General features: G+C 43.1%; 1 protein-coding gene across 1 annotated transcript in view; it reads left to right on the top strand.

Annotated features, from left to right (window-relative positions):
• Positions 1–99: 99 nt before the first annotated feature.
• The window catches only part of AATF (apoptosis antagonizing transcription factor), a 69,134-nt gene continuing 44,187 nt past the window's right edge, over positions 100–25,046 (top strand). The window contains exons 1-4 of the mRNA XM_081890433.1: positions 100–226; positions 2,710–2,889; positions 7,396–7,854; positions 8,889–9,026. Coding sequence (XP_081746559.1) covers positions 139–226; positions 2,710–2,889; positions 7,396–7,854; positions 8,889–9,026 — 865 coding nt within the window. The 5' untranslated portion in view covers positions 100–138. The remainder of the gene's footprint in view (positions 227–2,709; positions 2,890–7,395; positions 7,855–8,888; positions 9,027–25,046) is intronic.

The raw sequence follows: 25,046 nt of genomic DNA, 5'->3' as shown, positions 1-25,046 counted from the left end.
TGCATTTAATGTATATGCATGGCTGTGTCCGCGCGTACCAAAATGTGCAAAGCGAGAGGCCCTCCCCTTCCCCGGGCCTTTGGGCGGCCCTTTGCTGCCTCCGCCTCCTTTTTCCGAGCGGGCCAGGAGAGGCTCAAGATGGCGGCGCCCTTAGCGGAGGAGCTGGAGCGGCTGCTCAACCCGCTGCCCCGCGCCTTGCACGACCCCGAGGACGACCCCGAGGACGGTGAGCGGGTGGGTGGGGGGAAGCAACCGCAATGCCGGGGCGGCTTCGGGCTCCGTCTCTCTCCGAGAAGCAGGGGCCGGTGCTTGTGTGTGGACGCGTGGGTTGGAAACGGGGATGGGAGAACCTCTCGACACGTGTGTGTTTGTGTGCGCGCGCGTCGCTGGGTGGGCTTCACCAAGCGGGTGGAAAGGCCCCCTGGACACGTGTGTGTGCGTGTCGCTGAGTGGGTTTCACCAAGCGAGTGGAAAGGCCCCTAGACACGTGTGTGCAAGTATCTCTGAACACGCGTACGTGTGCGTGCGTGCATGCGTGTACTTGGATTTCAGAGAGCTAGTAAAAGTTTCCTTGGCCACGTGTGCACGTTATGTAGTGGTTGTGTGTGTTTTTTTTAAGCAGACTAGGGGAATTGTCCTGTGTGTGTATGTGAGAAATGTTGTTTGGAGAGTTGTTAGGTGAGACCCCTCTTCCCCTCCCAGAACTACAGTTCCCATAGCTTTGAGAAAAGAGATGGATTGTTTAAGCCGCTCTGTGAATTGTAGATATTGGAGGGGAGCAGGTGGTCTCTCTTAACAACTCTCTTAACAAACTACAGCTCCCAGAACTCCTTGCAAGAAGTTTAAGGTAGCCTCCTGTACTAGGGCGTATCGATTTAGAGGGTGAAAGTTTTTGCCCGTGTCTTTTATGAGGCATCTTGAAAACGTGTTTCCAGGTGTGAGGAATTCAAATCTATTACTTTTGTTATTGGACAACATTTAGCTTGGTAAGTCTGTTTGATGAAGAAGCACATAAACTGCTTTCAGAAAACCACAGAATTTCATTTTACATTCTGAAAATGTCAGGTAATGCTAAATAATACTAATACTGCTAATAGTATATGATATAACTGCAGGTACAACCATTAAAAATTTACACGCATTTTACTTACCAAGGAAAACTACATTATATTAATTTAACCAAAATAACATTAACTGCTTTCAGTTTTAACTTGAGGATGGCCATTTGTCCAGTCTAATTTTAATTTATTTGAAATAATTTTGGGATGCATTTTAATCAATTGTTTGTTTATTTTTATGTATATTGTGTTTTTATATGATGTTAGCTGCTCTGAGCCCAGCTCTGGCAGGGAAGGGCGGAATACAAATAAAGTTTATTATTATTCTCAAATCATGTTACAACTTTTTAGCACCCCTCATTTTTGGAATTTGAAAGTTGAAAAACTCAACACACCCTACTTCTATATACTATTCACCTGGGATCTTTAATGTTGTGTTTTCATATTGTAAACTGCCCTGTGATCCTTGGATGAAGGACAGTGTAGAAATTTAATAAAATAAAAACAAAAAATTAAAAAATGTTGCCATATAGAACCAAGAGGTTTGCAGCTGGTTCATTCAATACCACTGGCTGGTGCATAATGTAAAGGTGTTTATTGCAGAGATGGTATCTCAGTTAACATCATGGACCTGCTGTGATAATTGGCAAAGAAATTCAGAACTTGATCTCAAGAAGATCTCTCCTTAGGACTGCTTTGTTGTAGTTGGTTGAGTCATTACACTACACTGCCAGGCTTGAAAGGTTTTGATTGACTAAAATAGTTGATAAGGACCCATGCAATTAATTGAGTAACATTTCTTTAATGGGGTGACAGCCCTACTTCGTAAAACGTGTGTTTGCATCAGCCGCCAAAAGTGTAATGATGATGCTTTTAGTAAAATAAGAGAATAGGAATGTGCCTTCCCTCCACTCCTGGGGGCAAATTTATTTGAATATTTGTAATCCATGCTTTCATAAACCATTATCAAGGTTTTTGTATACAAAAATAATACAATCAATCCCTAAATATAACTGGTTGGTTAAAAAGAAAAATTCATATTGTGAAGGCCTGCCTAAACAGTATGGTTTTCAGAAGATGTATGGAGAAAAGGCAAGGATGGTTTCTGCTGTGCCTCTAGTGGCAGGGAGTTCCACAGGGCAGGGTCTGCAATGCTGTTGCCTTTCCTATCTTAACCATGCTTTAGGGATGTGCTGGTAGCTGATGGTGAAAGCTAACCAGAGTTTCTGCTGCTACACATGGCAGGAATCATCTTGGCTGCATCTGAGAGAGGTCTTATTAGTCCAGCATTGTGGTTTAAACAGTGGAACTCCCAGACATGGTGCAGTGAGCTCTCTTTGTTGCTTGTTCCTGGTATTTAGAGTTCTATCTATCACTGTGAATATTTGGTGGTGTATCTTTCTGCGCAGAAGCCATCTCTGACTCTCTAGATGTTGTTGAGCTGCAACTCCCATCATCCCTGATCGTTGGGTCGCGTTGGCTGAGGAGCTATTGCAAGTAGTGTTCTGTCCACATCTGAAAAGGCTGTGTGTTCCCCATTCAGCCAGTGATTTCGGCAAACTTCTTGGACCACTGGAGGGGTGGGTGGAATTTCCCCCCCTTCTAACCCCCCCCCCATTAATGCCTTTCACCTTCTCTCCCCCTTTTGCAGCCACCGCAGCCAGGGTGGTTGACAAGTTTGACGAAGGAGATGAAGACGATGTCCTTGCGCTTGGGCACATACGAAAGGGGGTCTCCTCCCACCTTTTGGATGCTGATAAGAGATACCGTGGGAAGGCCATATCCCGCAAAGCTTTGGAGGAAGAAATGTGGGGAGATGATCAACTGTCAGGTGAGATCCTACACCATTCCCTTTTTTTGTGGGGGGGGGGTTCCCCATTTCTTGTCAAGCTCTCTTAATGTTTAGGACAGCTTTTTCCAACGCTGTGTCTTCTAGACATTTTGGACCACAACTCCCAGCCACCTACCCCAGACCCTGAAATCATCATCTGAGGCCCTTCTTCGTGGGCTCTGCTGCGAGAGTTTCAGAGGGTTGCAAGATGAGTGGGCCTTTTCTTCAGTGACACCCTGTTTGTGGAATGCTCTCCCCAGGGTGGTTTGGCTGGCGACTCCATTCTACATCTTTAGACTCCAGTAACCCTTTTATTTTATTTTTTTTATAAATTTTTATTAAGATTTTCACAAATTTTTAGAATAATACACAAAACATAAAACATAGAAAAAACATACAACACGTATAATTTCAGATCTTAATTTCTTATAACTTACTTTCCCGACTTCCTCATGCCTCCCCTTTCTGTATTCTCATGTCTAATTAATTGGTCAGCAAATCCTTCCCTTATTTTCAATTTAGTTTTGTTAACCCTCATTTTCTTTAATCATAACCATTGTTGCTATTTAACCCCTAACTTTCTCATCCAGCATCAATCTAACATTCGCTAATTTTTGAATATTTCTTTAGATAGTCTTTAAATTTTTTCCAATCCTCTTCCGCCGTTTCTCTTCCCTGGTCTCGGATTCTGCTTGTCATCTCCGCCAAAGTCATATAGTCCATCACCTTCATCTGCCATTCTTCCACGGTGGGTAGATCTTGTGTCTTCCAGTACTTTGCAATAAGTATTCTTGCTGCTGTTGTAGCATACATAAAAAATGTTCTATCCTTCTTTAACACCAATTGGCCGACTATGCCCAGGAGAAAGGCCTCTGGCTTCTTATGGAAAGTATACTTAAGTACCTTTTTTAGTTCATTATAAATCATTTCCCAAAAAGCCTTAATCCTTGGGCACGTCCACCAAAGATGAAAGAATGTTCCTTCAATTTCTTTACATTTCCAACATTTATTATCGGGCAAGTGATAAATTTTTGCAAGTTTGACTGGGGTCATGTACCACCTGTAAATCATTTTCATTATATTTTCTCTTAAAGCATTACATGCTGTAAATTTCATCCCGGTGGTCCATAACTTTTCCCAGTCAACAAACATAATGTCATGACCAATATCTTGTGCCCACTTAATCATTGCCGACTTGACCGTTTCATCTTGTGTATTCCATTTCAACAGCAAATTATACATTCTTGACAAATTCTTAGTACTGGGCTCTAACAATTCAGTCTCTAGTTTTGATTTTTCCACCTGGAAGCCTATTTTCCTGTCCATTTTAAAGACTTCCATTATCTGGCAGTAGTGAAGCCAGTCCCTCACCTTCCCTTTTAACTTCTCAAAACTTTGCAGTTTCAATCTGTCTCCCTCTTGTTCCAAAATTTCCCAATATCTCGGCCAATTAACTTCCATATTCAGTTTTTTAATAGCTTTTGCTTCCATTGACGACAACCACCTTGGAGTTTTACTTTCCAACAAGTCTTTATATCTAGTCCAGACATTAAATAATGCTTTCCTGACAATATGGTTTTTGAAACCCTTATGAGCTTTAACCTTGTCATACCACAAATAAGCATGCCATCCAAAAAAATTATTAAAACCTTCTAAGTCCAAAATGTCTGTGTTCTCAAGAAGTAGCCAGTCTTTCAACCAGCAGAAGGCTGCTGATTCATAATAAAGTTTAAGGTCTGGCAGGGCAAATCCACCCCTTTCTTTAGCATCAGTTAAAATCTTGAATTTAATTCTAGGCTTCTTGCCCTGCCAGACAAATTTAGAAATATCTTTCTGCCACTTCTTGAAACAGTCCATCTTGTCCAATATTTGTAATGTTTGAAACAAAAACAACATTCTAGGCAATACATTCATTTTTATAACTGCAATTCGACCCAACAAGGAAAGCTTCATATTTGACCAGATTTCTAGGTCTTTTTTAACTTCCGTCCAAGTTTTCTCATAATTATCTTTAAATAAGTTCAAGTTTTTAGATGTCATATTTATCCCCAAATATTTTACTTTCTTAACCACATTTAACCCTGTCTCATTCTGTAGCCTTTCTACTTCCACTGTTGTTAAATTTTTCTCCAAAACCTTCGTTTTAAGCTTATTCAATTTAAATCCTGCTACAGTAACCCTTTTAAATGCTTTTTGGGGAAGGTTTTATTTTTTAAAATGTTTATTTGCATTTCTGATATAATTCTGTACCAACAGAATATGAAGAAAAGCAATGCAAAAAGATTTTCTTATTCTAGTGGTCATCCCTGTTAGCTCCGCATATTCTAACAGTTTGATAAACCATTCTTGTTTTCTTGGTACCTTAACTGTTTTCCCATTTTTGCTCTAGTAGCACACTGGCGGCTGTTGTCGCATATAGGCACAAATTTCGCTCTCTTTTTTTTGGTGATTTCTGTTGTTGTTATCCCCAACAACAATGCTTCTGGGCTTTTGAAAAAAGGATTTCTTAAACATTTTTTAAAGTTCATTATCAATCATGGGGGAAAGGGGGTTATTTTGTGGGTCCGTCCCCTCATTTCTATTATGCACTTTGTGGTTTTATTTTGTATTTTTGTTCTGTGAACAGCCCTAAGATTTTTCAGATACAAATATACAAATATAATAGATTATTATTATTAGAAGTAGTAGTAGTAATACCTTTGGATGCTAAGTATTGTGGGGTGTCTTGGTTCTGAGCATCCTGAACCAGACAGTTCACCTGCATTGGAAAAAGCATGCAGAATTAGAATGGTGGCGTTCTAGCATGCTTAAGCAGTCTTGGAGGCTGCTCTTTCTGTCCTGAGACGTCCCTGTAATATATTCATGTTGCATGGAGGTTCCAGGTTGTCAGGTTGGTGCTGGATCAGTGAGAGGGAAATTGGCAACTCTTTTTTAAAAACAAAAGCAAAAACATTGATAGATTTCTCGGAGACTGTATCCCTGTATACGATGCCTCACTCCGCCCCCCCCCCTTAATAAAGATGTACGTAAGGGTGCTTGATCACCTTGTAATGCTCACCCATTATCTCATTATTTAATGAGAAAGGCTGTCAGCTAATCAATGGGTCTGATAATCGGTTCAGCTGCTGCAGGAAAGTGCAAGTTTGAGGCGTCAATCTGCCAAGGTGGGGGGAGGGGCAGGGGGAAAGCTCCATGAACTTGTCATCCCCCCACCACACCCCCATGCCTGAGCCAAAATCTTGAAAATGCACATATTGTAAAATGGGAGTTGATCTTTAAACAGGGGCCGCTAGCCTTTTTTTTTTTTTTTTGCAGGGGTCTGTGGGTGCATTTGCAAACGGGAGAAACTGTTGGGGGTGACAGGCACGCATCCTGCAACAGATTCCATTAGCTATAACAGAACGCTTCTTTCAAGCTTAATTTCAGCGGTGGGAGGGGGCCCTGTGGGCACCAGTAAAGGTCTCTACCAGCATATGTGCACCACGTTGGTGACCTCTGCCTTTAAGGAAGCTATGGGATTGCTATAACTATTTTAATGTTACCCTTATAGCCAAGGAATACCAGATAAACTTAGGTTGGGTACACACTTTTTATTTTTAAAGAACATGACTTATTCCCTCAAAAGAATCCTGCAAATCGTGGTTTAAGGGTCTTGGGAATTGTAGCTGTGGGAGGGGGTCAAACTGCAGTTCCCAGGAGTATTTTGGGGGAAGTAATGAGCTTCAATTGTTTGGTGTGTTTGTGAAGGGTGCTGGGAATTGTAGCTCTGAGGGTGGTAAACTACAGTTCCCAGGATTCTTGGGGGGGGGGATTTGTGCAGGATTCCATTCACAAAACAAATACAATACATTATTACGCAGATGCAATAATTACAACATATAGAGCGCAACAAGCTGAATGGTAATGTTTGTAACAAATTTCTTTACTGGTTACTTCCTAACATCAAGTCCAGGATGTACACCATATACAATCCTTAAGCAAGGATGTACGTTACATTCCAGGGCCCTTTCCTTAATCACATTTGAGGACTGTGTAATATATGAACTCAAACAAGAATGTATTAAGGATGGAAGAAATATATCTGCATCGGATTTAATTAAATAGGTTATATACCTTGCTTAAGGATTGCACATGGTGTACATCCTGGACTTGATTCGTATGTTAGGAAGTAACCAGTAAATAAATTCGTTACAAACATTACCATTCAGCCTGTTGCGCTCTATATATGTTGTAAGGATTCCATGCACACCGTCCCCGCTAAAACAAATGTAAATAAACCCTTCATTTTAGTAGCACCTTGCACCTGACACCAGGTGATTGACAGGTGCATGGCCCTGTCGGACTTGCCCCACAAGACTGATCTTGATCGAGATCTGGCCCCTGGAGCTGAAATCTTTCCCAGCCCCTGGTGTACACAGTTAAGCACCAGCTTTGACCTTAATGGATTGGGTGCAGTTTGTGACGGATAAGTGTTAACAATTGTCTTTTTGTCTTCGTAATGGATAGATGAGCAGACTTCAAACGAGGAAGAGGAAACGGATGAGGAGGAGGAGGACCAGGATGAGGAGGATGCTACCTGCAGCGTTGCCAGCAGCCGGGAGGAGGAAGAAGAAAGGAAACAGCTGGGGAAACTGAAGGAAGAAGCTTTCGTTTTCCAGGCTGTGGACGGCTTTGCGAAATTTGCAGAGGGGATGGACGAAATGGGCAGTGCAGTGGAAATGTTGGAGGAAGATGAGGAAGAAGACGGTGTCGAAGAAGGCAGCGGAGATGAGGAAGAAGACAGCATGGAAGAAGGCAGCGAAGGTGGAGCGACGTCGGAGGAAAGCGCCGCGGGGAGCGAGGAGAAGGAGGAGATGGTGGCAGCGGATGCGAGGGAGAGCAAACATCTCGGGGGGCTGTTGCCGTTCTCGAAAGACCGAGTGGCCGAAGAAGTTGCTAAAGGAAAAGCCGTGAAGAATCAAATAGGTCAGTGGGCAGCCTCTTCTCCCATGTGGCCCCCGATGAACGTGGGAAATGTTAGCAGATAGAGTTTACGTATACGCAGCAGAAAAAGTCAGATCTTAGTTCAATGAATCCTTGCCTGGAGCTGAGAGGTATTCAGGCTGAGACTTGGTATAAAATAAGAACTCTTTTGTTTGTTAAAGGAAGTGTATTATTATCTGCTTCTCCTCTTCTGTGACACTGTTGTCTGGGCCAAAGTAAGAGGGGGGTGAACAAGCGATCGGCTTGTCATGGCGAAGAGGAGGGGCAGATCCTGGGTGCTCTTGCCCAGCGTATTGCTTTCAATGTTTAGGAAGCTAATAAGGTACTGTTTGCCATCCCTCTGGCAGGCAGTTGTGGGGGAGGCGAGGGAATACTTGGGGCTTTGATACGTCAGCCATGAACGGCCATAGCTGCAAAAACAAAACGCCCCTGAATGGCTGCATCTGCTTTGCATGCAGAAGGGCCTTGGTTCAATCCCAGGCATCTCTGTGTATGGATGGGAGAAAGCCTTGTCTGAAACTTTGGAGAGCAGCTGTGTTCGTATTTGTTTTATATAGCGCTTCATTGTTTAAAAAAACACAAACCCACCCAAACAAAACTCAAGCCAGTTTTTGAAATAACAAAATAAGATTATCAGTACTAACAGTTCAGAACAATACTGAGCTACATTTAATTTAATAATACAGTGGTACCTCGGGTTACAGATGCTTCAGGTTACAGACTCCGCTAACCCAGAAATAGTACCTCGGGTTAAGAACTTTGCTTCAGGATGAGAACAGCGGCGCAACGGCAGCAGGAGGCCCCATTAGCTAAAGTGGTGCTTCAGTTTAAGAACAGTTTCAGGTTAAGAACGGACCTCTGGAACGAATTAAGTACTTAACCTGAGGTACCACTGTAATAATAATAATAATAGGTGGACCAGTCGTTTGATTCAGTATAAGGCAGCGTCCTATCTTCCTATTTAATTACAGTGTTTTGTCTTTCTCTTCTCTACCCTGCTCCCCGCTTTACTAAAGCTCTGTGGGATCAGCTCTTGGAAGGGCGAATTAAACTGCAGAAGGTTCTCCTGACAGCCAACCAGCTTCCCCAGCCAGACACTTTCCTGGAGTTCAAGAAAAGAGGAGGACAGGAGTTTGCTGCTGCACTCAAGAACAGTAAGAATCTCTCTCCTTTCCCCAGACAAGACTGGTTTTGTGCTTGTATTTTCTGTACTGGGGCAGGAATCAAAATGTATGTTTGGAAGCTCAAGGTGCGGTTTGGATTCTCAGCTGTGTTTGGTGCAGAGTACCATATTGGCCTGAATATAAGCCTCACTTTTTTTCCAAATTCCGACCATGAAAAGTTAAAAGTGCGGCTTAAATTCCCGAACTTACAAAAATGTGCTTTTACGATATTGCTGCTGAAACAGACATGCGGTAAAATGGAATGGGTGTGAGTGCCTGCGGAATTTTAAGGAAGCGGCTTATATTCAGGTATTGTCTTTTTTTTCTTTTCCCTCCTTGAATTTTAAAGGTGTGGGTTATATTTGGGTGTGGCATATATTCAGGCTAATACGGTATGTGGTTTCTTTTCTGAACCTAGCCAGGAATTGCTGCAGTCCCCACACCTTAGTGTAAAACTAATCCCCTTTTTCCTGGTGAACACTGGCAATTGCAGCTCTGCCTGGGAATTGGGGTTCTCCTAGCAAATCCCAGCACCTTTGGCAAACTACAGTTCCCATGGCAGAAGCCAAGACTGTTAAAGTGGTATCAGAGTGTAGGGTGCAAATGTGGTTTTAAGTGACAGCTCACGTGATGCTAATTCATCAGCGATGAACTTTTAAGTGGTTCCTTGGTGTTTTCCCAGATCCACATCAAGTGAAGTGCTATAGCTTTAAACCAAGTTCCTGCTTTCCCCCTTTTTTGCCTTAAAAGGCAAACTCCCACCAATATTAAACCTGACCTTTTAGTAAAACGTGTGCCATTAACGTATTTAATGAGATGCATTACAAACTGCAGCCAGCGTCGTGTTTTCATTACAAGTCCAGAAACCACGATATCATTAAAGACCTTTAACAGAAACAATGGTTGACATTTTGATATTTCCCATAAGCAAAACACTGCAATGAACATGGAGTTTAATATATAAATTCTGTAAAGAGGTGGGATTTTATATATATTAAAAACCCTTAAAAAGAAAGAAAGAAAGAAAAAAGCTCCCCAGGCGAGTTAAAAGAAAACCATACATTTTATTTTGCACGGCTCCTGTTATTTGCATCTTGAGCTAGACAAGTGTCAAATATCTAGAACTAAAACAGTTTTTTTTAAAAAAAAAAAATTGTTATTGGCTTCTGCATGATATTCCGAAGCTTTTGACATGCAAGATTGTTCTAGTCCTGCAAATTAGGTCATACAGTACAACCCTAGTTTAATCAAAAGTAACTTCCATTTTGTTCAATAGCGCATGCTTCCAAGTTAGTGTGGATGGCATTCTGTCCTTAGATCATTTGTCTTCTAATCAGTTGAACTGATTTTTTTAACACCTAATTTTTAGCTGCCTTGAGGTGTCTTGTCTTCGCTGAGACAGCAGGATAATGTTTTCTTTCTATGAAAGAGATATATTTTAAAGTAAATAATGCATATCATGAAAAATCTCAGCACTGGGGCATTTTCAAGATACTTAAGGAAATGTGGGCACTTGCTCCCAGGTTTCATTGAGTTCAACAGTGCCTCAAAATTTGATGAAGACTTCTGGGTAACAGAGGCTCCTGTTTATGAATACTTTGGAGGAGGAGGAGGGGCACTGTTTCGTCACCAGTTCTGCGCACACACAAGACTTGCAAGATATACGAGTTCTGTCTGGGTCATTTTACCTGTCGGTGGTCCGTTAGCACTTAAAAGTTGTCACTAGTGAATGAGGTTCTTGGGGAAGGCCGTAGCTCAGTGGTAGAGCATCTGCTTTGCGTGCAGAAGGTCACAGGTTCAGTTCCCCACACCACCAGGTAGGGCTGGAGATACTCCTTCCTTAAGCCCTGGAGAGTTGCCTGCAAGTCAATGTAGACAGTACAGTATAAGGCAGCTTCCTAGGTTTGCTATATACCGTGTTTTTCCGTGTATAAGACTAAGTTTTTTTACCAAAATATTAGGTTTAAAATTGGGGCTCGTCTTATACACGGGTAGCGCTGAGGGGTGTTTTTTTTTAATTTGGAGTCTCCCAAAATAGGGGTCGTCTTATACACCGGGTCGTCTTATACACGAAAAAATACGGTATATTTTTCTTGGGGTACCCCTTTTGACTCTTAAGAATATAGACTTCTTCCTTAAGTCAGACCATTGTTCCATCTAGCTCAGGATTGTCTGCACTGTCGGGCAGCAGCTCTCCAGGGGAGTCTTTCCCAGTCCTACCTGGAGGTGCCGGGAATTTTACCTGGGACCATTTGCATGCAAGGCAGATGCTCTTCGTCCTCAGCTATGGCCTTTCCCTCTTGAGCAGCGGATTGCGGGCACGACAAGTCCCATGCAAGTTGCATCATGGGAGGCTATTGCTTTGTGGAGTTTTAAATGGAGATAAAAAAAATATTTCTGAGAACTGTGGCACGAGGGCACCTGTTTTCCTACACACACAAACACCGTTTGTGTTACATCTTTTGTATCTTGGCTAAGCCACCCCAGCATGGACTGGCTCTTCCTTGCTGCCTGTGGATCTTGGATTCTGGCGGATGATTTACTGCAAAATTGCTTATAAATTGAAGTAGAAAATGTTTTGCCGACGTGGCAGCTTTCAAGCTCTGCACCCATTTGTCACCCAGCATTTTCCCTTTGTGTATAGAGCAGGAATTAATTAGGCTGCACTGCAGGGGGAAAAAAGTTTATGGCCATAATTTATATGGGGTGGTTCTTTTTGTTGTTTTCTTTTAAAGGGGCAGTGTTTGTTTGTTTTTCTTTTTTAAAGACCTTTGGGAGCGGGGAGGGGATACCCACATAACGCACATCCCTGCTTTTAAAAAAAATTGAATATGCAATATGCATTAGAACACGGATAGAATATATATATAGACCCATTGAAAAGAATGGACCTCTGCTAGTCAAGTCAAGTTATTTCAATGGGTCTACACTTCCAGACGAACCTGTTTACCATGCCTTCATTCTGATTTGTTTGCTAGAAGATTAAAGGACACTGGCTAAGTAACGAGCGTTCATTCTGATTTGTTTGTGGGAAGGTTAGATGATGTTGCTCCAAAGCAAGTGTCATCATCCTGCACTTTCCAAGGCATATTCTCCCCGCATGACTTCCCTTATCGCAAAAATGCCCATCTTTAAAATAAACTTTAAATTGTGTGGCCTGACTTTGCCTTTATGTGACTGTTTCCCAGCTGAAAATAGCAACAGTGTGGAAAGCCCCAGCATAAAGAGAGAGCACAATATATATTTTGGAAAGAGGTTTGGGCACCTCTTAAGACAGGAACACCAAATTTTGTGTGATGGATTCTGAGCTCAAGGAGCCTGTTTTCATCTATTTTGGGATGTAAGTGGATACCATTTTTGAATCAAGATGGGTGAACTGGACCTTTCAGAATTGTGCTGATTTTTATTTTTATTTCTTAGAATTCCTGAGCAATGCTGGGTGTGAGGCTGCTGTTGTAATGTAATATTCAGTACATAATATTATTTGCTAGACCACTTGACCACCTCCTAAACTGCTGCCGCTTTCCTTTATATCAGCAGTGAAAAGGTGTCGGTTGTTTCAGTTTTACACTTTTGTTTGTGAAGACTGTTTTCTTCTGGCAGGCCTTTTGGGAACAGACTGCTTTTAAGGAAAGAGCTTTTAATAGCACTGTCCTGTTTTTACTATCTGTGTTTTTCTCTCTGTAATTTTAATAGATTTGGTTTTCACATCCTTTTAATTCCATTATAATTTAATTAGTTTTTAAAAACTATTGTCTTTTATACGTTTTTTCGCTTTCTGTGCTTTATCGGTGTGTATTTTTGTGTGTGTGGTTTTTTTGTAAGTAGCCTTGAGTCCCAATTCTGGGAAAGCGTGGTTTGGTTGGCTGGAGGGTTTTTAAAAATAATAAATAAATGTTTGTTTAGTTATTAAAATATTTACATACCACCATGTCATTAAAAAATTATCAAAGTGGCTTACCCCACAGTAAGATATAAAACTCTACAATAAAAGCCATACAGAAAGTTAAAAACATACATCAACTTACCATTGTGGAGGGTTGTATTCTTAGTTGCCTGTCTAGGCCTGGCGGAAAGGAAAGGTTCTCAGAAGGCATTTAAAGGTTGTTGTTAAAAGATTTTCAGCAGGCATTTAAATGTATGTATTTATGTATTTTCCGAAGATACAGGGTGGTTCACAACATAAAAATACAATACAGTGCCTGCTGTCTATTTATTACATTTACAGTGGTGCCTCGCAAGACGAAATTAATCCGTTCCACGAGTCTCTTCGTCTTGCGGTTTTTTCGTCTTGCGAAGCACGGCTATTAGCGGCTATTAACGGCTTAGCGGCTTTAAGAAAAAGGAAAAGAACTCGCAAGACGTTTCGTCTTGCGAAGCAAGCTCATAGGGAAATTCGTCTAGCGAAGCGACGCAAAAACCGAAAAACCCTTTCGTCTTGCACGTTTTTCGTTTTGCGAGGCATTCGTCTTGCGGGGCACCACTGTATATAAGACCGTTTCCTCAAATTAGCTCAAGGTGGTGTAGATGGTTCTTCCCTTAACATTTTATCCCCACAACACAGCCAGATGAGTGGGGTATAAGTAATAAAATCATCACCATCACCAGTAAGTTCAGATCTTACTCAGCTCTGAAATTTGCTGGATTGACTTCATGTCAGATGTACTCTCTCAGCGTCTCACCTTCTCTGCAGGGTTGTTGTGAGGAGAAAATGAACGGGGAGGTGGGGGAAGGGTCTAAGAACCACGTATATTATTATGTATTACATTTTCTATCCCGCCTTTCCTCAAAAGACGCACATTCTGTGATGCAATGGGTCGGTGCGTCCAGCTGATAACCAGAAGATTGGTGGTTCAAGCCCACCAAGGGATGACTGTGGGCCGGATTCCTGCATTGCTGGGGGTTGGACTAGATCAGAGGTCAGCAAACTTTTTCAGCAGGGGGCCAGTCCACTGTCCTTCCGACCTTGTGGAGGGCCGGACTATATTTTGAGGGGAGAAATGGAACAAATTCCTATGCCCCACAAATAACCCAGAGATGCATTTTAAATAAAAGGACACATTCTACTCATGTAAAAACGCGCTGATTCCCGGACCGCTGCCGGGCAGATTTAGAAGGCGATTGGGCCGGATCCAGCCCCTGGGCCTTAGTTTGCCTACCCATGTAGCAAGGCCAGAGCTCAGGGATGATGGGAGTTGTAGTCCAACAACATCTGGGGACCCACGGCTTGAGAACCGCTGTTCTAGATGATCCTCGGGAGTCTCTTCTCACAATTCCTGACAGAGTGAGAATTTGAACCCTGGTCTCCCAGGTTTTGTTGGGACACGGGTGGTGCTGCGGGTTACACCACAGAGCCTAGGACTTGCTGATCAGAAGGTCAGCGGTTCGAATCCCCATGACGGGGTGAGCTCCCGTTGCTCGGTCCCTGCTCCTGCCAACCTAGCAATTTGAAAGCATGTCAAAGTGCAAGTAGATAAATAGGTACCACTCCTGCGGAAAGGTAAACGGCGTTTCCGTGTGCTGCTCTGGTTTGCCAAAGCGGCTTAGTCATGCTGGCCACATGACCCGGAAGTTGTATGCTGGGTCCCTCGGCAAGATGAGCGCCGCAACCCCAGAGTCGGCCACGACTGGACCTAACGGTCAGGGGTCCCTTTACCTTTTACCTCCCAGGTTCTAGGCCAATGCTCTAACCACTATGCCACACTGACTGCCTTTGTAGCTGCCTTGAAAATATTGCCAATTCATGACCAAGTTTACAGCTTGCTTTTAGTCACCTACTGTGAGTTAACCATATCTCCAGTGACCCCCCTCTCTCTCTTCTCCCCCCACTCCCATAAATTTGTTTTCTCTTGCCACTGCTCTTTCAGCTCCTCTCGGGATGCTTGTGTTTAGGGGTTTTGCATGTTCAATTAATGTTAGGGAGTTTTTTTTTCCCTCCCCGCCCCCCCCAACTTTCCATAACAATTGCAAGACAGAACTAGCAATCTGAGCTTGATTTGCACATTAAAGAGACGCATTAATTAAAAATTCTACTCCCTGGTACGTTTCCCCGGGACCCTTCTATTCTTTATACAGAAAAAGGTCCGTGGTTCTCTGTTGGGTCTCCCACATCAATTCCATGTGGCGCATTGATCTTTTCTGTGTTCATTTTTTTTTTAAAAAAAGAAAGATCTTGCTGAATTTCCAGAGGACTGTGTTGTTGATTTTCTCTTATCCACTCACCCCTAGCCCCCTTTCTCTCAAGTCAGGAACACCGCACGTTTTTAAAGCTGAGTGAAATAGGAGTGACAGTCAGTGGTGGGCTGAGAAGTGTTAGCTATAGAAATTCAGCAATCAGGGAAACTGTTCTTCCTCATTGCTAGGCGTTTTTTAAGGCCCTGTTAGACTGGGAGCGATGGTGGTGAATGCTTCATGTATCCAAGACAAGGGTAGGGAAACTTCCTCAGCCCAAGGCAACCTCCTGGGGGCCGCATGCCGGTGGTGTCCTGGCCAGAGGCAGAAGTAGTGGAAGCAGCAAATGTAAATAGCACCTTTTGTAGAATAGGCCAGTTTTTACACACACCCACACACCCATCCCAGCATGCGAGAGGCATTATTGGAGTTCAAGGATACGTTCTAGGGAGGCAAAAGCCCTCAGGGTGGAGCAGGGCCAGTGAAAGGCAGCGTTCCCTGTGCGTAAAAATAACAAAACGAGGAACAGTACAATGAGAATAATCAGAAGTTTATTTTATTTATTCTACTCTTTTATCTTTCTCTCTAATTTTCTTTTTCTCTTCTTTTCTGTAAAGTAGGCGTATGTAGTAAAATTTGTGATGTGCGACATATATATTGTATTGTTGTGTAAGTTAATGTTCACTGTTTAATAAAGATTTTTTAAATGTTAAGAAAACAAAAGAAAGGCAGCATTCCAAGGGCCAGATAGCAAAGCCTGGAGGGCTTGAGATCTCCTACCTCTGATCCAGGGTAAGGACTTGCCTTGGGCACTGTTGGCTAGGGAAGGAGTAACAGGGTGAGGTGTGTGTGCTTAAGGATTTGATGGGACACAACGTTTCACTTACCTGGAGCTTTCATAAAGCCGGCCCTACCATTGTGCAGAATGGGGCAGGTGCCTTGGGCAGCAGTTTTGTGGGGGGTGGCAGCAAGGAGATGAAGGGCAGAGCTCTGTGTGTGTGTGCCAGGTGACCTGCCCACTACATTCTTTAAGCTAGCCCACTGCTCTTGGGACACCACCCCATTGCCACTATTGAATTGAGATTCAGCTGCCAATCTGATTGTCTCTTCTTATACGAATTGGGGCTAGTGGTGGTGGTAGGAGGCATCTTTATCCTTCGTTCCAGCTCTCTCCATCTCACCTTGGCCAAAGACCAGATCAGAGCAACATCAATGGCTTGTGGCAACCGTTGCTTTGAAATTTCCGTCCACATTTCCTGCAGCCTTTAGCCCAAGGAGGGTGTACAGTGGTACCTCGAGTTAAATATGCTTCAGGTTACATATGCTTCAGGTTACAGACTCCACTAACCCAGAAATATTACCTCAGGTTAAGAACTTTGCTTCAGGGTGAGAACAGAAACTGTGCTCTGGCGGCATGGCAGCAGCAGGAGGCCCCATTAGCTAAAGTGGTGCTTCAGGTTAAGAACAGTTTCAGGTTAAGAACAGACCTCCAGAACGCATTAAGTACTTAACCCGAGGTATCACTGTACTTCTAAAAATGGAGGGGCTTCAGCTCATCCTGAATGGTCTCCTTTTGGGGGGGGGAGTTTGGGCGCAACTCAGCTTGAAGGAAAGGGTTTACATGCGGTTAAAACAGATACGGAGCGAGGGACCACCAGCTTCCCAGGTTGTCCCTGTGCCTTTGACCTCTTTGCTGACAACTCCCTTGCTTTTGGACACCTGGCACCATTTTGAATCAAGATGGCAGACTCTGGCATGACTTTGCTGAGGTTTTGGTGTGACAGGCCTAAATTACGCTATCCATTTAAAAATCACTTTTTTTTTGTTTCTACAAATTCCCAGGCAGTACTGGGCAAGTCCCGCTAGTTAGATATAATCTGCTATTTTGGAGAATTATTCGCCTGTTCCTTATGCATTTGGACAACTCTTAAGATATCACAACCAAATTTTGCATGATGGTTCCTGAGGTCAAGGAGCAGGTTTTCCTCTATGTTTGGGTACAGTCAGATGCCATTTTTAAAAAATCAAGATGGCGAACTGAACCTTTTGAAAACTGCACCAATTTTAACCCCTGGTTTCAAAACGGCACAGATTATTCTTTGGTTTATTAGAATTCTCAAGTAATGTCATGTTCGAGGCTGTAGTGCTAAAGGAATATCATATACAGTGGTGCCTCGCTAGACGAAAAGAATTCGTTCCGCGATTCTCTTCGTCTAGCGGTTTTTCCGTCTTGCGAAGCAAGCCCATTGACAGCTTAGCGGATTAGCGCTACAGCTGTCAAGCGGCTTCCAGCGATCAGCTGTTAAGCGGCTTATCAGCGGAACAGCTGATAAGCGGCTTAGCGGCTGAAGAAAAGGGCGGAAAAAGCGGAAAAAACCCGCGGGGGGGATGCAAGATTTTTTTCGTCTTGCGAAGCAACCCCATAGGGAAATTCGTTTTGCGAAGCGCCTCCAAAACGGAAAACCCTTTCGTCTAGCGGGTTTTTCGTCTTGCGAGGCATTCGTCTTGCGGGGCACCACTGTATAGATATATATAAATAGCAAATATAATTTTATACAAACCTATCTAATCAGTTGGAGCTAGAAAAGATGAAGCCTGCCATTATTGGGGTGCAAAGGAATTTAAACAGCCGGGACTGGTGGCAAAAAACACCCAACTGTCCTAACCTTTCCAGCAATTAGTAATGGTATTAATCCAATAAATAAAAAAATATTCCTGCCAGTGTTAGAATTCTCCAGTGCATTTTGTGACTGTCACAGGTTAAACTGACCATATGGAGATCTCGGGATACCAGATTGGCGACCCGACATCTCCATCTGGTTGGCCCCTCCAGCTTTCTTAAGCAAGTAAGCTTATTGATTGCATTTATATCTCACCTTTTTCTCCAAGGTTTACATGGTTCACCCCCCTCCTCAGTTAATCCCTACAATGACCCTGTGAGGTAGGCTAAGAGAAGGTGACTGGCTCAAGGTCACCCACTGAGCTTCATGACTGAGTGGGGATGTGAACTCTGATCTCCTAGGTCCTAGTCCAGGCACAGGCAAACTCTGCCCTCCAGATGATTTGGGGCTACAACACCCATCACCCCTAGCTAACAGGACCAGGTGTCAGGGATGATGGGAATTGTAGTCCCAAAACATCTGGAGGGCCGAGTTTGGGGATGCCTGTCCTAGTCCCAATGCTCTAGCCAACTACATCACACAAAGGCTTCCTAGAGTACTTCTGCTATGGGGCAGCTGTATAAATTAAATAGGTAAATACGGGGAAAGCCAAATGTCACTTAGAGAAGGATCTGAAATATTTCTCTTGAAGCTTGAATTTATTTTATTTTATTTTAATGTGTTTTAATGTGTTGTAAACCACTTTGAGATATATATATAGAGAGAGAGAGAGAGAGAGAAGAGTATAGAAACGAAAAGAAAAATAGTGGCAATTTTAATAAGGAATGGGGGAAAATATAACTTATCTAAAATACCATTGTAAACAGTTAAAATCATTAGTAGGATTGGAATATCACTTGTAGATTAATGGTGAATTTTGGATACAATGGAGAGGTAAAATATTTGGATTATTATAAAAGATGCAGGAGGAAATGATTAATAGGACCCACAAAGTGGAGGAGGAAGTCCAAGAGATTCCTTGGGATCTTGTTTTTATGTTGGATGTTGGACGTGTGACTGTGAAATTTTAATCTGAAAAACCAAACAAATAAATTTATTATGAAAAAGTATTTTTTATAATATAATGAGGTATAGAAATGAAAAAGAATAGGGGGAAAATTAATTTCACTGCCAAACAAATATGCTGCTTAGACATTCCGTTGCTGCAACCCTAACCTATGTTTAAGGTGGCATTTAGTAATTAGCTCGTATCACCAGAGTTTCTAACACAGGTTTCTGCTACCAGACGTCAATACGACTTTTACTGTGGGGAATTGGTTGTAAGCTATTTTTGAGAGCTGCTTGGAGCAATAAAGTGAGATCTAAAAACAAAACAAATGGATGGGTGGTTGAGCACGCAGTGTTGTTGGCCGATAGATAGCCTTTGTCGCTGGTAGGCAGGGGGCAGATCCTATGATGGGACCTGATTGGTTTTAATTAAAGCTAGTGAGGATGGGGGCTTGTGGAGGGCGGCAGACTGAGCTTAGTGCCCATTCGCCCTAGTCTCCAATCTCCACCGAGAGTATGTGATCTGCATGTAGAGAAATGGGAACTGCAACTCCCATTAGCGCCAGCAGACATGGTCCTTGTCCGGGAATGGTGGGAGTTATAGTTCATCGACATCTGGGCGAGGATGTAGAAGGACCTGGGCTCAATCCCTGACCTGTCCAGTTGCAGGGATTTCTAGTTTCTGGGAAAGACCTTTCTCTGCTTGAAAGCCTGAAAGAGCCGACGCTGCCGCTGCCAGTCTGAGTAGACTCTACTGTACTTGATGGTCAAATAATCTGGCATGGTATAAAGCAGCTTCCTGTGGTCCTGCTGCTTTCAAGCCATAATTTTGCACTTTTTCTTTTTTTAATTAACCCTGGCACCTTGCAGGATCTGACTGCTAATTACCAACTCCCTCCCTCCCTCCCTCCCTCCCCTCTGTTTACAGTTCAAGCTATTTTATTTATAGCTAATCTTCAGCAGGCACTGTTTCAATCACTACTAGAGCTGGAAGCCTGTACTTCATGCTGTTGGGGAAACAGCTGGGAATCCTAGTTATTTAAACAATATATAAATCATTTAATCTTGTAACAAGTAGGGTTTGTTTTTTTCTGGGGGAGGGGGAGAGAAATCTGGCACTCTGCAGCAACACTACTTTTGTGGGATGGGAGCAGGAGCATGTCGGGAATTGGAACAGCAAGACATTGGAGGGTGGGGCCTCCTTTTTAATAAACATAAAATGGACTTCTTGAGGAATCTGTCAATTTTTTTAATAGGCACTTGCAGAAAATTGGCAATTGGGAATAGCCTCTTAGCTTTCATTTTAAAAAGTTTTGTTTATTATTATTTACAGTGGCACCTCGGTTCTCGTAACATAATATCTTATGGAAGACCGTCCGAGTTCTGAAACGTTTGAAAACCGAGGCACAAAGGGCTGGCTGCAAATGCAGTTGAGAAAATTGAAAAAACACGCAGCGGAAGCCGTTCGACTTCCAAGGCGCGTTCAAAAACGGAAGCATTTACCTCAGGTTTTTGGCGTTCGGGTTCTGAAACATTTGTCAACGGAGACATTTTGAGAACCGAGGTACCACTGTATTACCCACCCTTCACCCTAAGGTTGCAGGGCGAGTTGCAACATTAAAACACAGTATTAATAACAGCTTAAAATCACCAAAATAAAATGGGTCTTATAATAATAATATAATACTAATAATTTATTATTTATACCCTGCCCATCTGGCTGGGCTTCCCAGCACCTCGAGTGTCGGAAGCCAGGGGTAAAGAGATGCGTCTTCAGCATTCAAAAAAGCTATACTATGAAGCTACCAGATGCATCTCTGTGGGGAGGGAGATTAGGGGTGCCACAGCAATGCCTTCTCCTGCCCTCCCCAAGCATCTGAGGGTGGAGGAACCACCAAGAGGTTACCTTCTGCTCCTCTCACACCTGAGAAGGTCTGTAGCGAAGGAAGCCGTCTTTCAGATATTATGCATGCCCTGGGAGGGTTTTTGCTCTGAAGAAATATTTTTAATGAAATCTCAGGACTAGATTACTGCAGTGCGCTGTGTGTGGGGCTGCCCTTGGGCCCGGTTCACAAGCGAGAGCTAGCTTAGCGCTTGAGCACTGAGGGGCAGGTGACGCCTCTACTGAAACATCTGCTAAGCTACCTGCCCTTGTACAAGTACTTATATTGATATACAAAGCCCTGAAGGACTCAGGCCTTAAGGACTGCCCGACCGCTTCTGTCCCATGAGATCATTCACAGCAACAATGGCTGAATTAACTGATGGCAGCAGCCGCTAATATTTCTCTAAATCAGGCCTCTCTTCCTTCAAACAGCTGCTGAAAAAGGTTGCGTCTTAGCTGCCTACCTCAAACTATATAAAGAGATGGAGCCAGGTGCAACTTAGTAGGGAGGGAGTTCCACGTGCGAGAGCAGCTGCTGTTGAAAAGACCCTTCCCCAAGCCATGTGCTTCATCCCACATACGAACCACAACAAGGGTCTTACCTGATGACCTTAAAACACAGGAAGGTTGATAGGAAAGAAGGCATTCCTGCAAATATTTAGGCCCCTTGCCTTTCAAAACTTTAAAGCAGGCACCCCCAAACTCGGCCCTCCATCTGTTTTGGGACTACAATTCCCACCATCCCTGACCACTGGTCCTGTTAGCTAGGGATGATGGGAGTTGTAGTCCCAAAACATGTGGAGGGCTGAGTTTGGGGGTGCCTGCTTTAAAACATGAACGCAAGGGACTTCCGGAGGCGGCGCAAAACGGCAATGGCGGTCCTCTTTACTCAGTGAAGAGGGGCTCCGCGAAAAAGGGTCCTCCGCTACGGCGAAGCGGAGACCCATTCAGATAAACCGCAGGCAGAGCGAGCCTGTGGCCGTGGGACTCGGCGGGTGCCAGAAGCCCCCCCAGAAGCGAGGAAGGGACCTCGTAAGAGGCTCCGGATCGTGAACGGGGGAGCGGCGCTGTGAGTTCATCGCTCTTTTCGCGGAAGTGAAGCCGCGCTGCTGTTGCTGATGAGCGCCGACCTTTCTTCTTGAAAAACATCGAGATTGGCTGCAATCTACCCGTGAGTAAGGGGTACCAAAGAACTGATTAAGGATTAACTTAAATTTGTCTATTTCGGCTGAAAACGGGAGGCGAGTAACAGGAAGTCCGCCTTCCGGTCCTGCTAATCGGAGCAAAGCAAAGAACCCGATGCGGGCTGAAGCGTCAAAAAGAGATTTTGAAAGAAGTAAGAAGGGGCATTAATAGACTGTGTTTCTAGAAATCGAAAAAGAGTGAAGAAATAAATGTTTTGGTTCAGTGTGCTAGAGAATCTTCCTCCTATTGTGAAGAGATGTGGAATTGAAGGGGATAACCGAGTTATTGGACTGCCAGTGTTGCAAATGAGTACTGTCAGGCTGCTGAAACTTTTCTCTTAACATAAACTGTTGCATTGATGGATACACTATCGCTTTAATACTGTCATCGAAACCTCTCCGTTACCTTGTGGCACTAATTTGAAACAGAACTTTCTGAAATCCTCCTTTCTGAACTTGGGGATTTCAGTTGAAATAGGAGCTTTGATGGTGGAAAAGAAACTTTCTTTCCTTTGAAAACCCCCCCTAGTGGATTTGCGGAGGCATAGTGGTCTGGGAACTGTATCTTATTGGGATTTTTTGTGGTTTAATTGTTTATACTCTGGACTTGCCTTTCTCATGGATTGAAAGACTATTTGACCTTGAACAGCAGCTGGGGAATGAGTGGCCCAGCGAAAACAAGAGCAGCTAAAGCTAAGGAAGCTTTAGCTGAGGAAGCTAAAGAAAAGAAAAAAGATAAGAGAGCTGGGCAGCTTGTCCAAACAACTTTGATCCATCATCGTAGATCCTCGGTGCCAACTGTATTGACGGCGCAGGAGGAGGAAGTTGAAACGCCTGCTACAGAAGAAATGGCAGCTGGAGGAACTGATCCAGTCTTGAAACAAATTTTGGAACAATTGGCACTTTTGAATAAGAAGGTGGACGATCAGTCATCTAAAATTGATAGAGCTACATCTACTATCAGCAAGTTAACAGATCAGGTTTCGCAGCACACTCAGGCTATTGAGAAACTGCAAGGAGCTACGGCGGAGAACTACAAATTAGCTGCGGAAGCCAATCAAAAAGCTGAGCAAGCGTGCAAGAAGGTGGAAGAGATCAAAGGGGAAGTAAGACCTCTGAAAAGACAGGTAGGGGAACAGCAAGCCTACCTGTCAATGGTGGAACTGAAAAGTAAGGAATGTAATCTTAGGCTGAGGGCTGTCCCAGAGTTGGAACAGGGTAACCTAGAGAAATTCTTGACGGAGCTGTTTTCTAAATTTTGGGGGGTTGAAGAAGATAAAGATTTCAAGATTGTGACGGCCTTCAGACTGGGAAGATCGGTTAAGAAAGATAAGTCCAGAGACTGTTTGGTTTGTTTGAGAACAAGAGAGGAAAGAGACAAGATATTAGGCCAACACTTTAAAAAATCCCTGGAAGTCGAAGGCAAAAGGGCAGAAATTTATAGAGACATTCCTAAATATTTGCTGGATCTTAGAGCCACATACACAGACTTGGCCAAATTGTTAAGATACAACGCAATCCCTTATAGGTGGGAATTTCCTCAAGGTCTGTCATTCACCTATAAAGGAAAGAAGGTAAGAATTAAAACACCAGAAGACCACCAGAAGTTCCTACACGACAACGAGGAGGACCTCCAAAAGAGAGCCGTAGATTCTTGGCCTCCACCACCGGGATTACCACCAGGATTCATACCATCTGGAGGCGGCCCGGCACCACAGCTTCCGGAAAAGGACGACAAATTAGATACCCAACTGTGATACCCAAGAAGTAGACCGGGATGTCTCTACAGCTTCTTAGTTGGAATATAAATGGCGGGAATTCTCCAGAAAAACGCAGAAAAGTATTTCATATTTTGAAAAAAGAACAATTGGACATTATTTGCCTGCAAGAAACACATGTGACAAGACTCCATAGAAAAGTGCTAATCAATAAAAGGTTAGGCCAAGAATTTATTTCATCGGATAAAGTTAAGAAAAGAGGAGTGGTGATTTATGCAAAGGAGAACTTGTCCCCAAAATTTGTATTTAAAGACGAACAGGGCAGAATTTTGGCAATTGAAATCCAGACACAAGGAGAAAAGTTTTTAATTCTAGGAATCTACGCCCCAAATGATGGAAAATCGGAATTTTTTAAGAAGCTGCACGAGATTATGCTGGACTATTTGGACTATAACAACATTATCATGTTGGGAGATATGAACGGTGTCGCCTCAGTGAATATGGATAAGTCACAAAGTGCTAATATAACGAAAGATGGCAGACTTCCAAAAACCTTTTTTGAAATGACTGACAATTTGGATTTGATCGACATATGGAGGATCAAGAACCCTCTAGGGAAAGAAGGAACTTTCTTTTCTGAGGCCCATATGACATGGACGCGAATCGACCAAATATGGATAACTAGAGGGCTGGCACCTAAGACCAGAAAAGTGGAAATCTGCCCAAAAACCTGCTCCGACCACAACGCCTTGAGAATGGAATTGAGACTAAATACAACCGGATCGTTCAGATGGAGAATGAATGACGCCTTGTTAAGAGATCAGGAGATTGTTAAGAAGGCCCAAAAAGTTTTAAAGGACTATTTCGAAATAAACTTAAAGACAAATGTGGAAAAAAGAATAATCTGGGACGCAAGCAAAGCAGTGATAAGAGGGTTTCTAATACAACAGAATACGATTAAAAAAAGACTCTGGAATGAAAAGAAGGAGAAGATCTTGGAGAAAATAAGAGAAGGAGAGAGAAAACTGAGATCCAGGCCTAAATCAAAGGAAGTATTGAGAGAAGTGAAGTTTTTCCAGGCACAATATTCGAAACTGATAAATCAAGAGGTGGAATGGAAAATCAAACAAATGAAACAAAGATCCTTTGAATTTGCAAACAAATGTGGAAAATTGTTAGCCTGGCAGCTGAAAAAGAGACAAAAACTTAACACAGTTACAAATCTAGAGATTGAAGGGAGAATGGTTCAGAAACCCGATGAAATTAGAAGGTCCTTTCAGAGATATTTCAAAGAACTCTATTCTCAAAGGCCACAAAAAAGCTCAGAGGTGGACCAATTTGTTATAACTAATGGATTACAAAAAATACCCCAGGAAATGAGAGCA

Source organism: Podarcis melisellensis (assembly GCF_964234715.1).
Source record: "Podarcis melisellensis genome assembly, chromosome: 15".
In the NCBI taxonomy this organism is placed as follows: Eukaryota; Metazoa; Chordata; class Lepidosauria; order Squamata; family Lacertidae; genus Podarcis; species Podarcis melisellensis.
The sequence above is the reverse complement of the archived record's forward strand: the minus strand, read 5'-3'. Positions and strand labels throughout refer to the sequence as shown.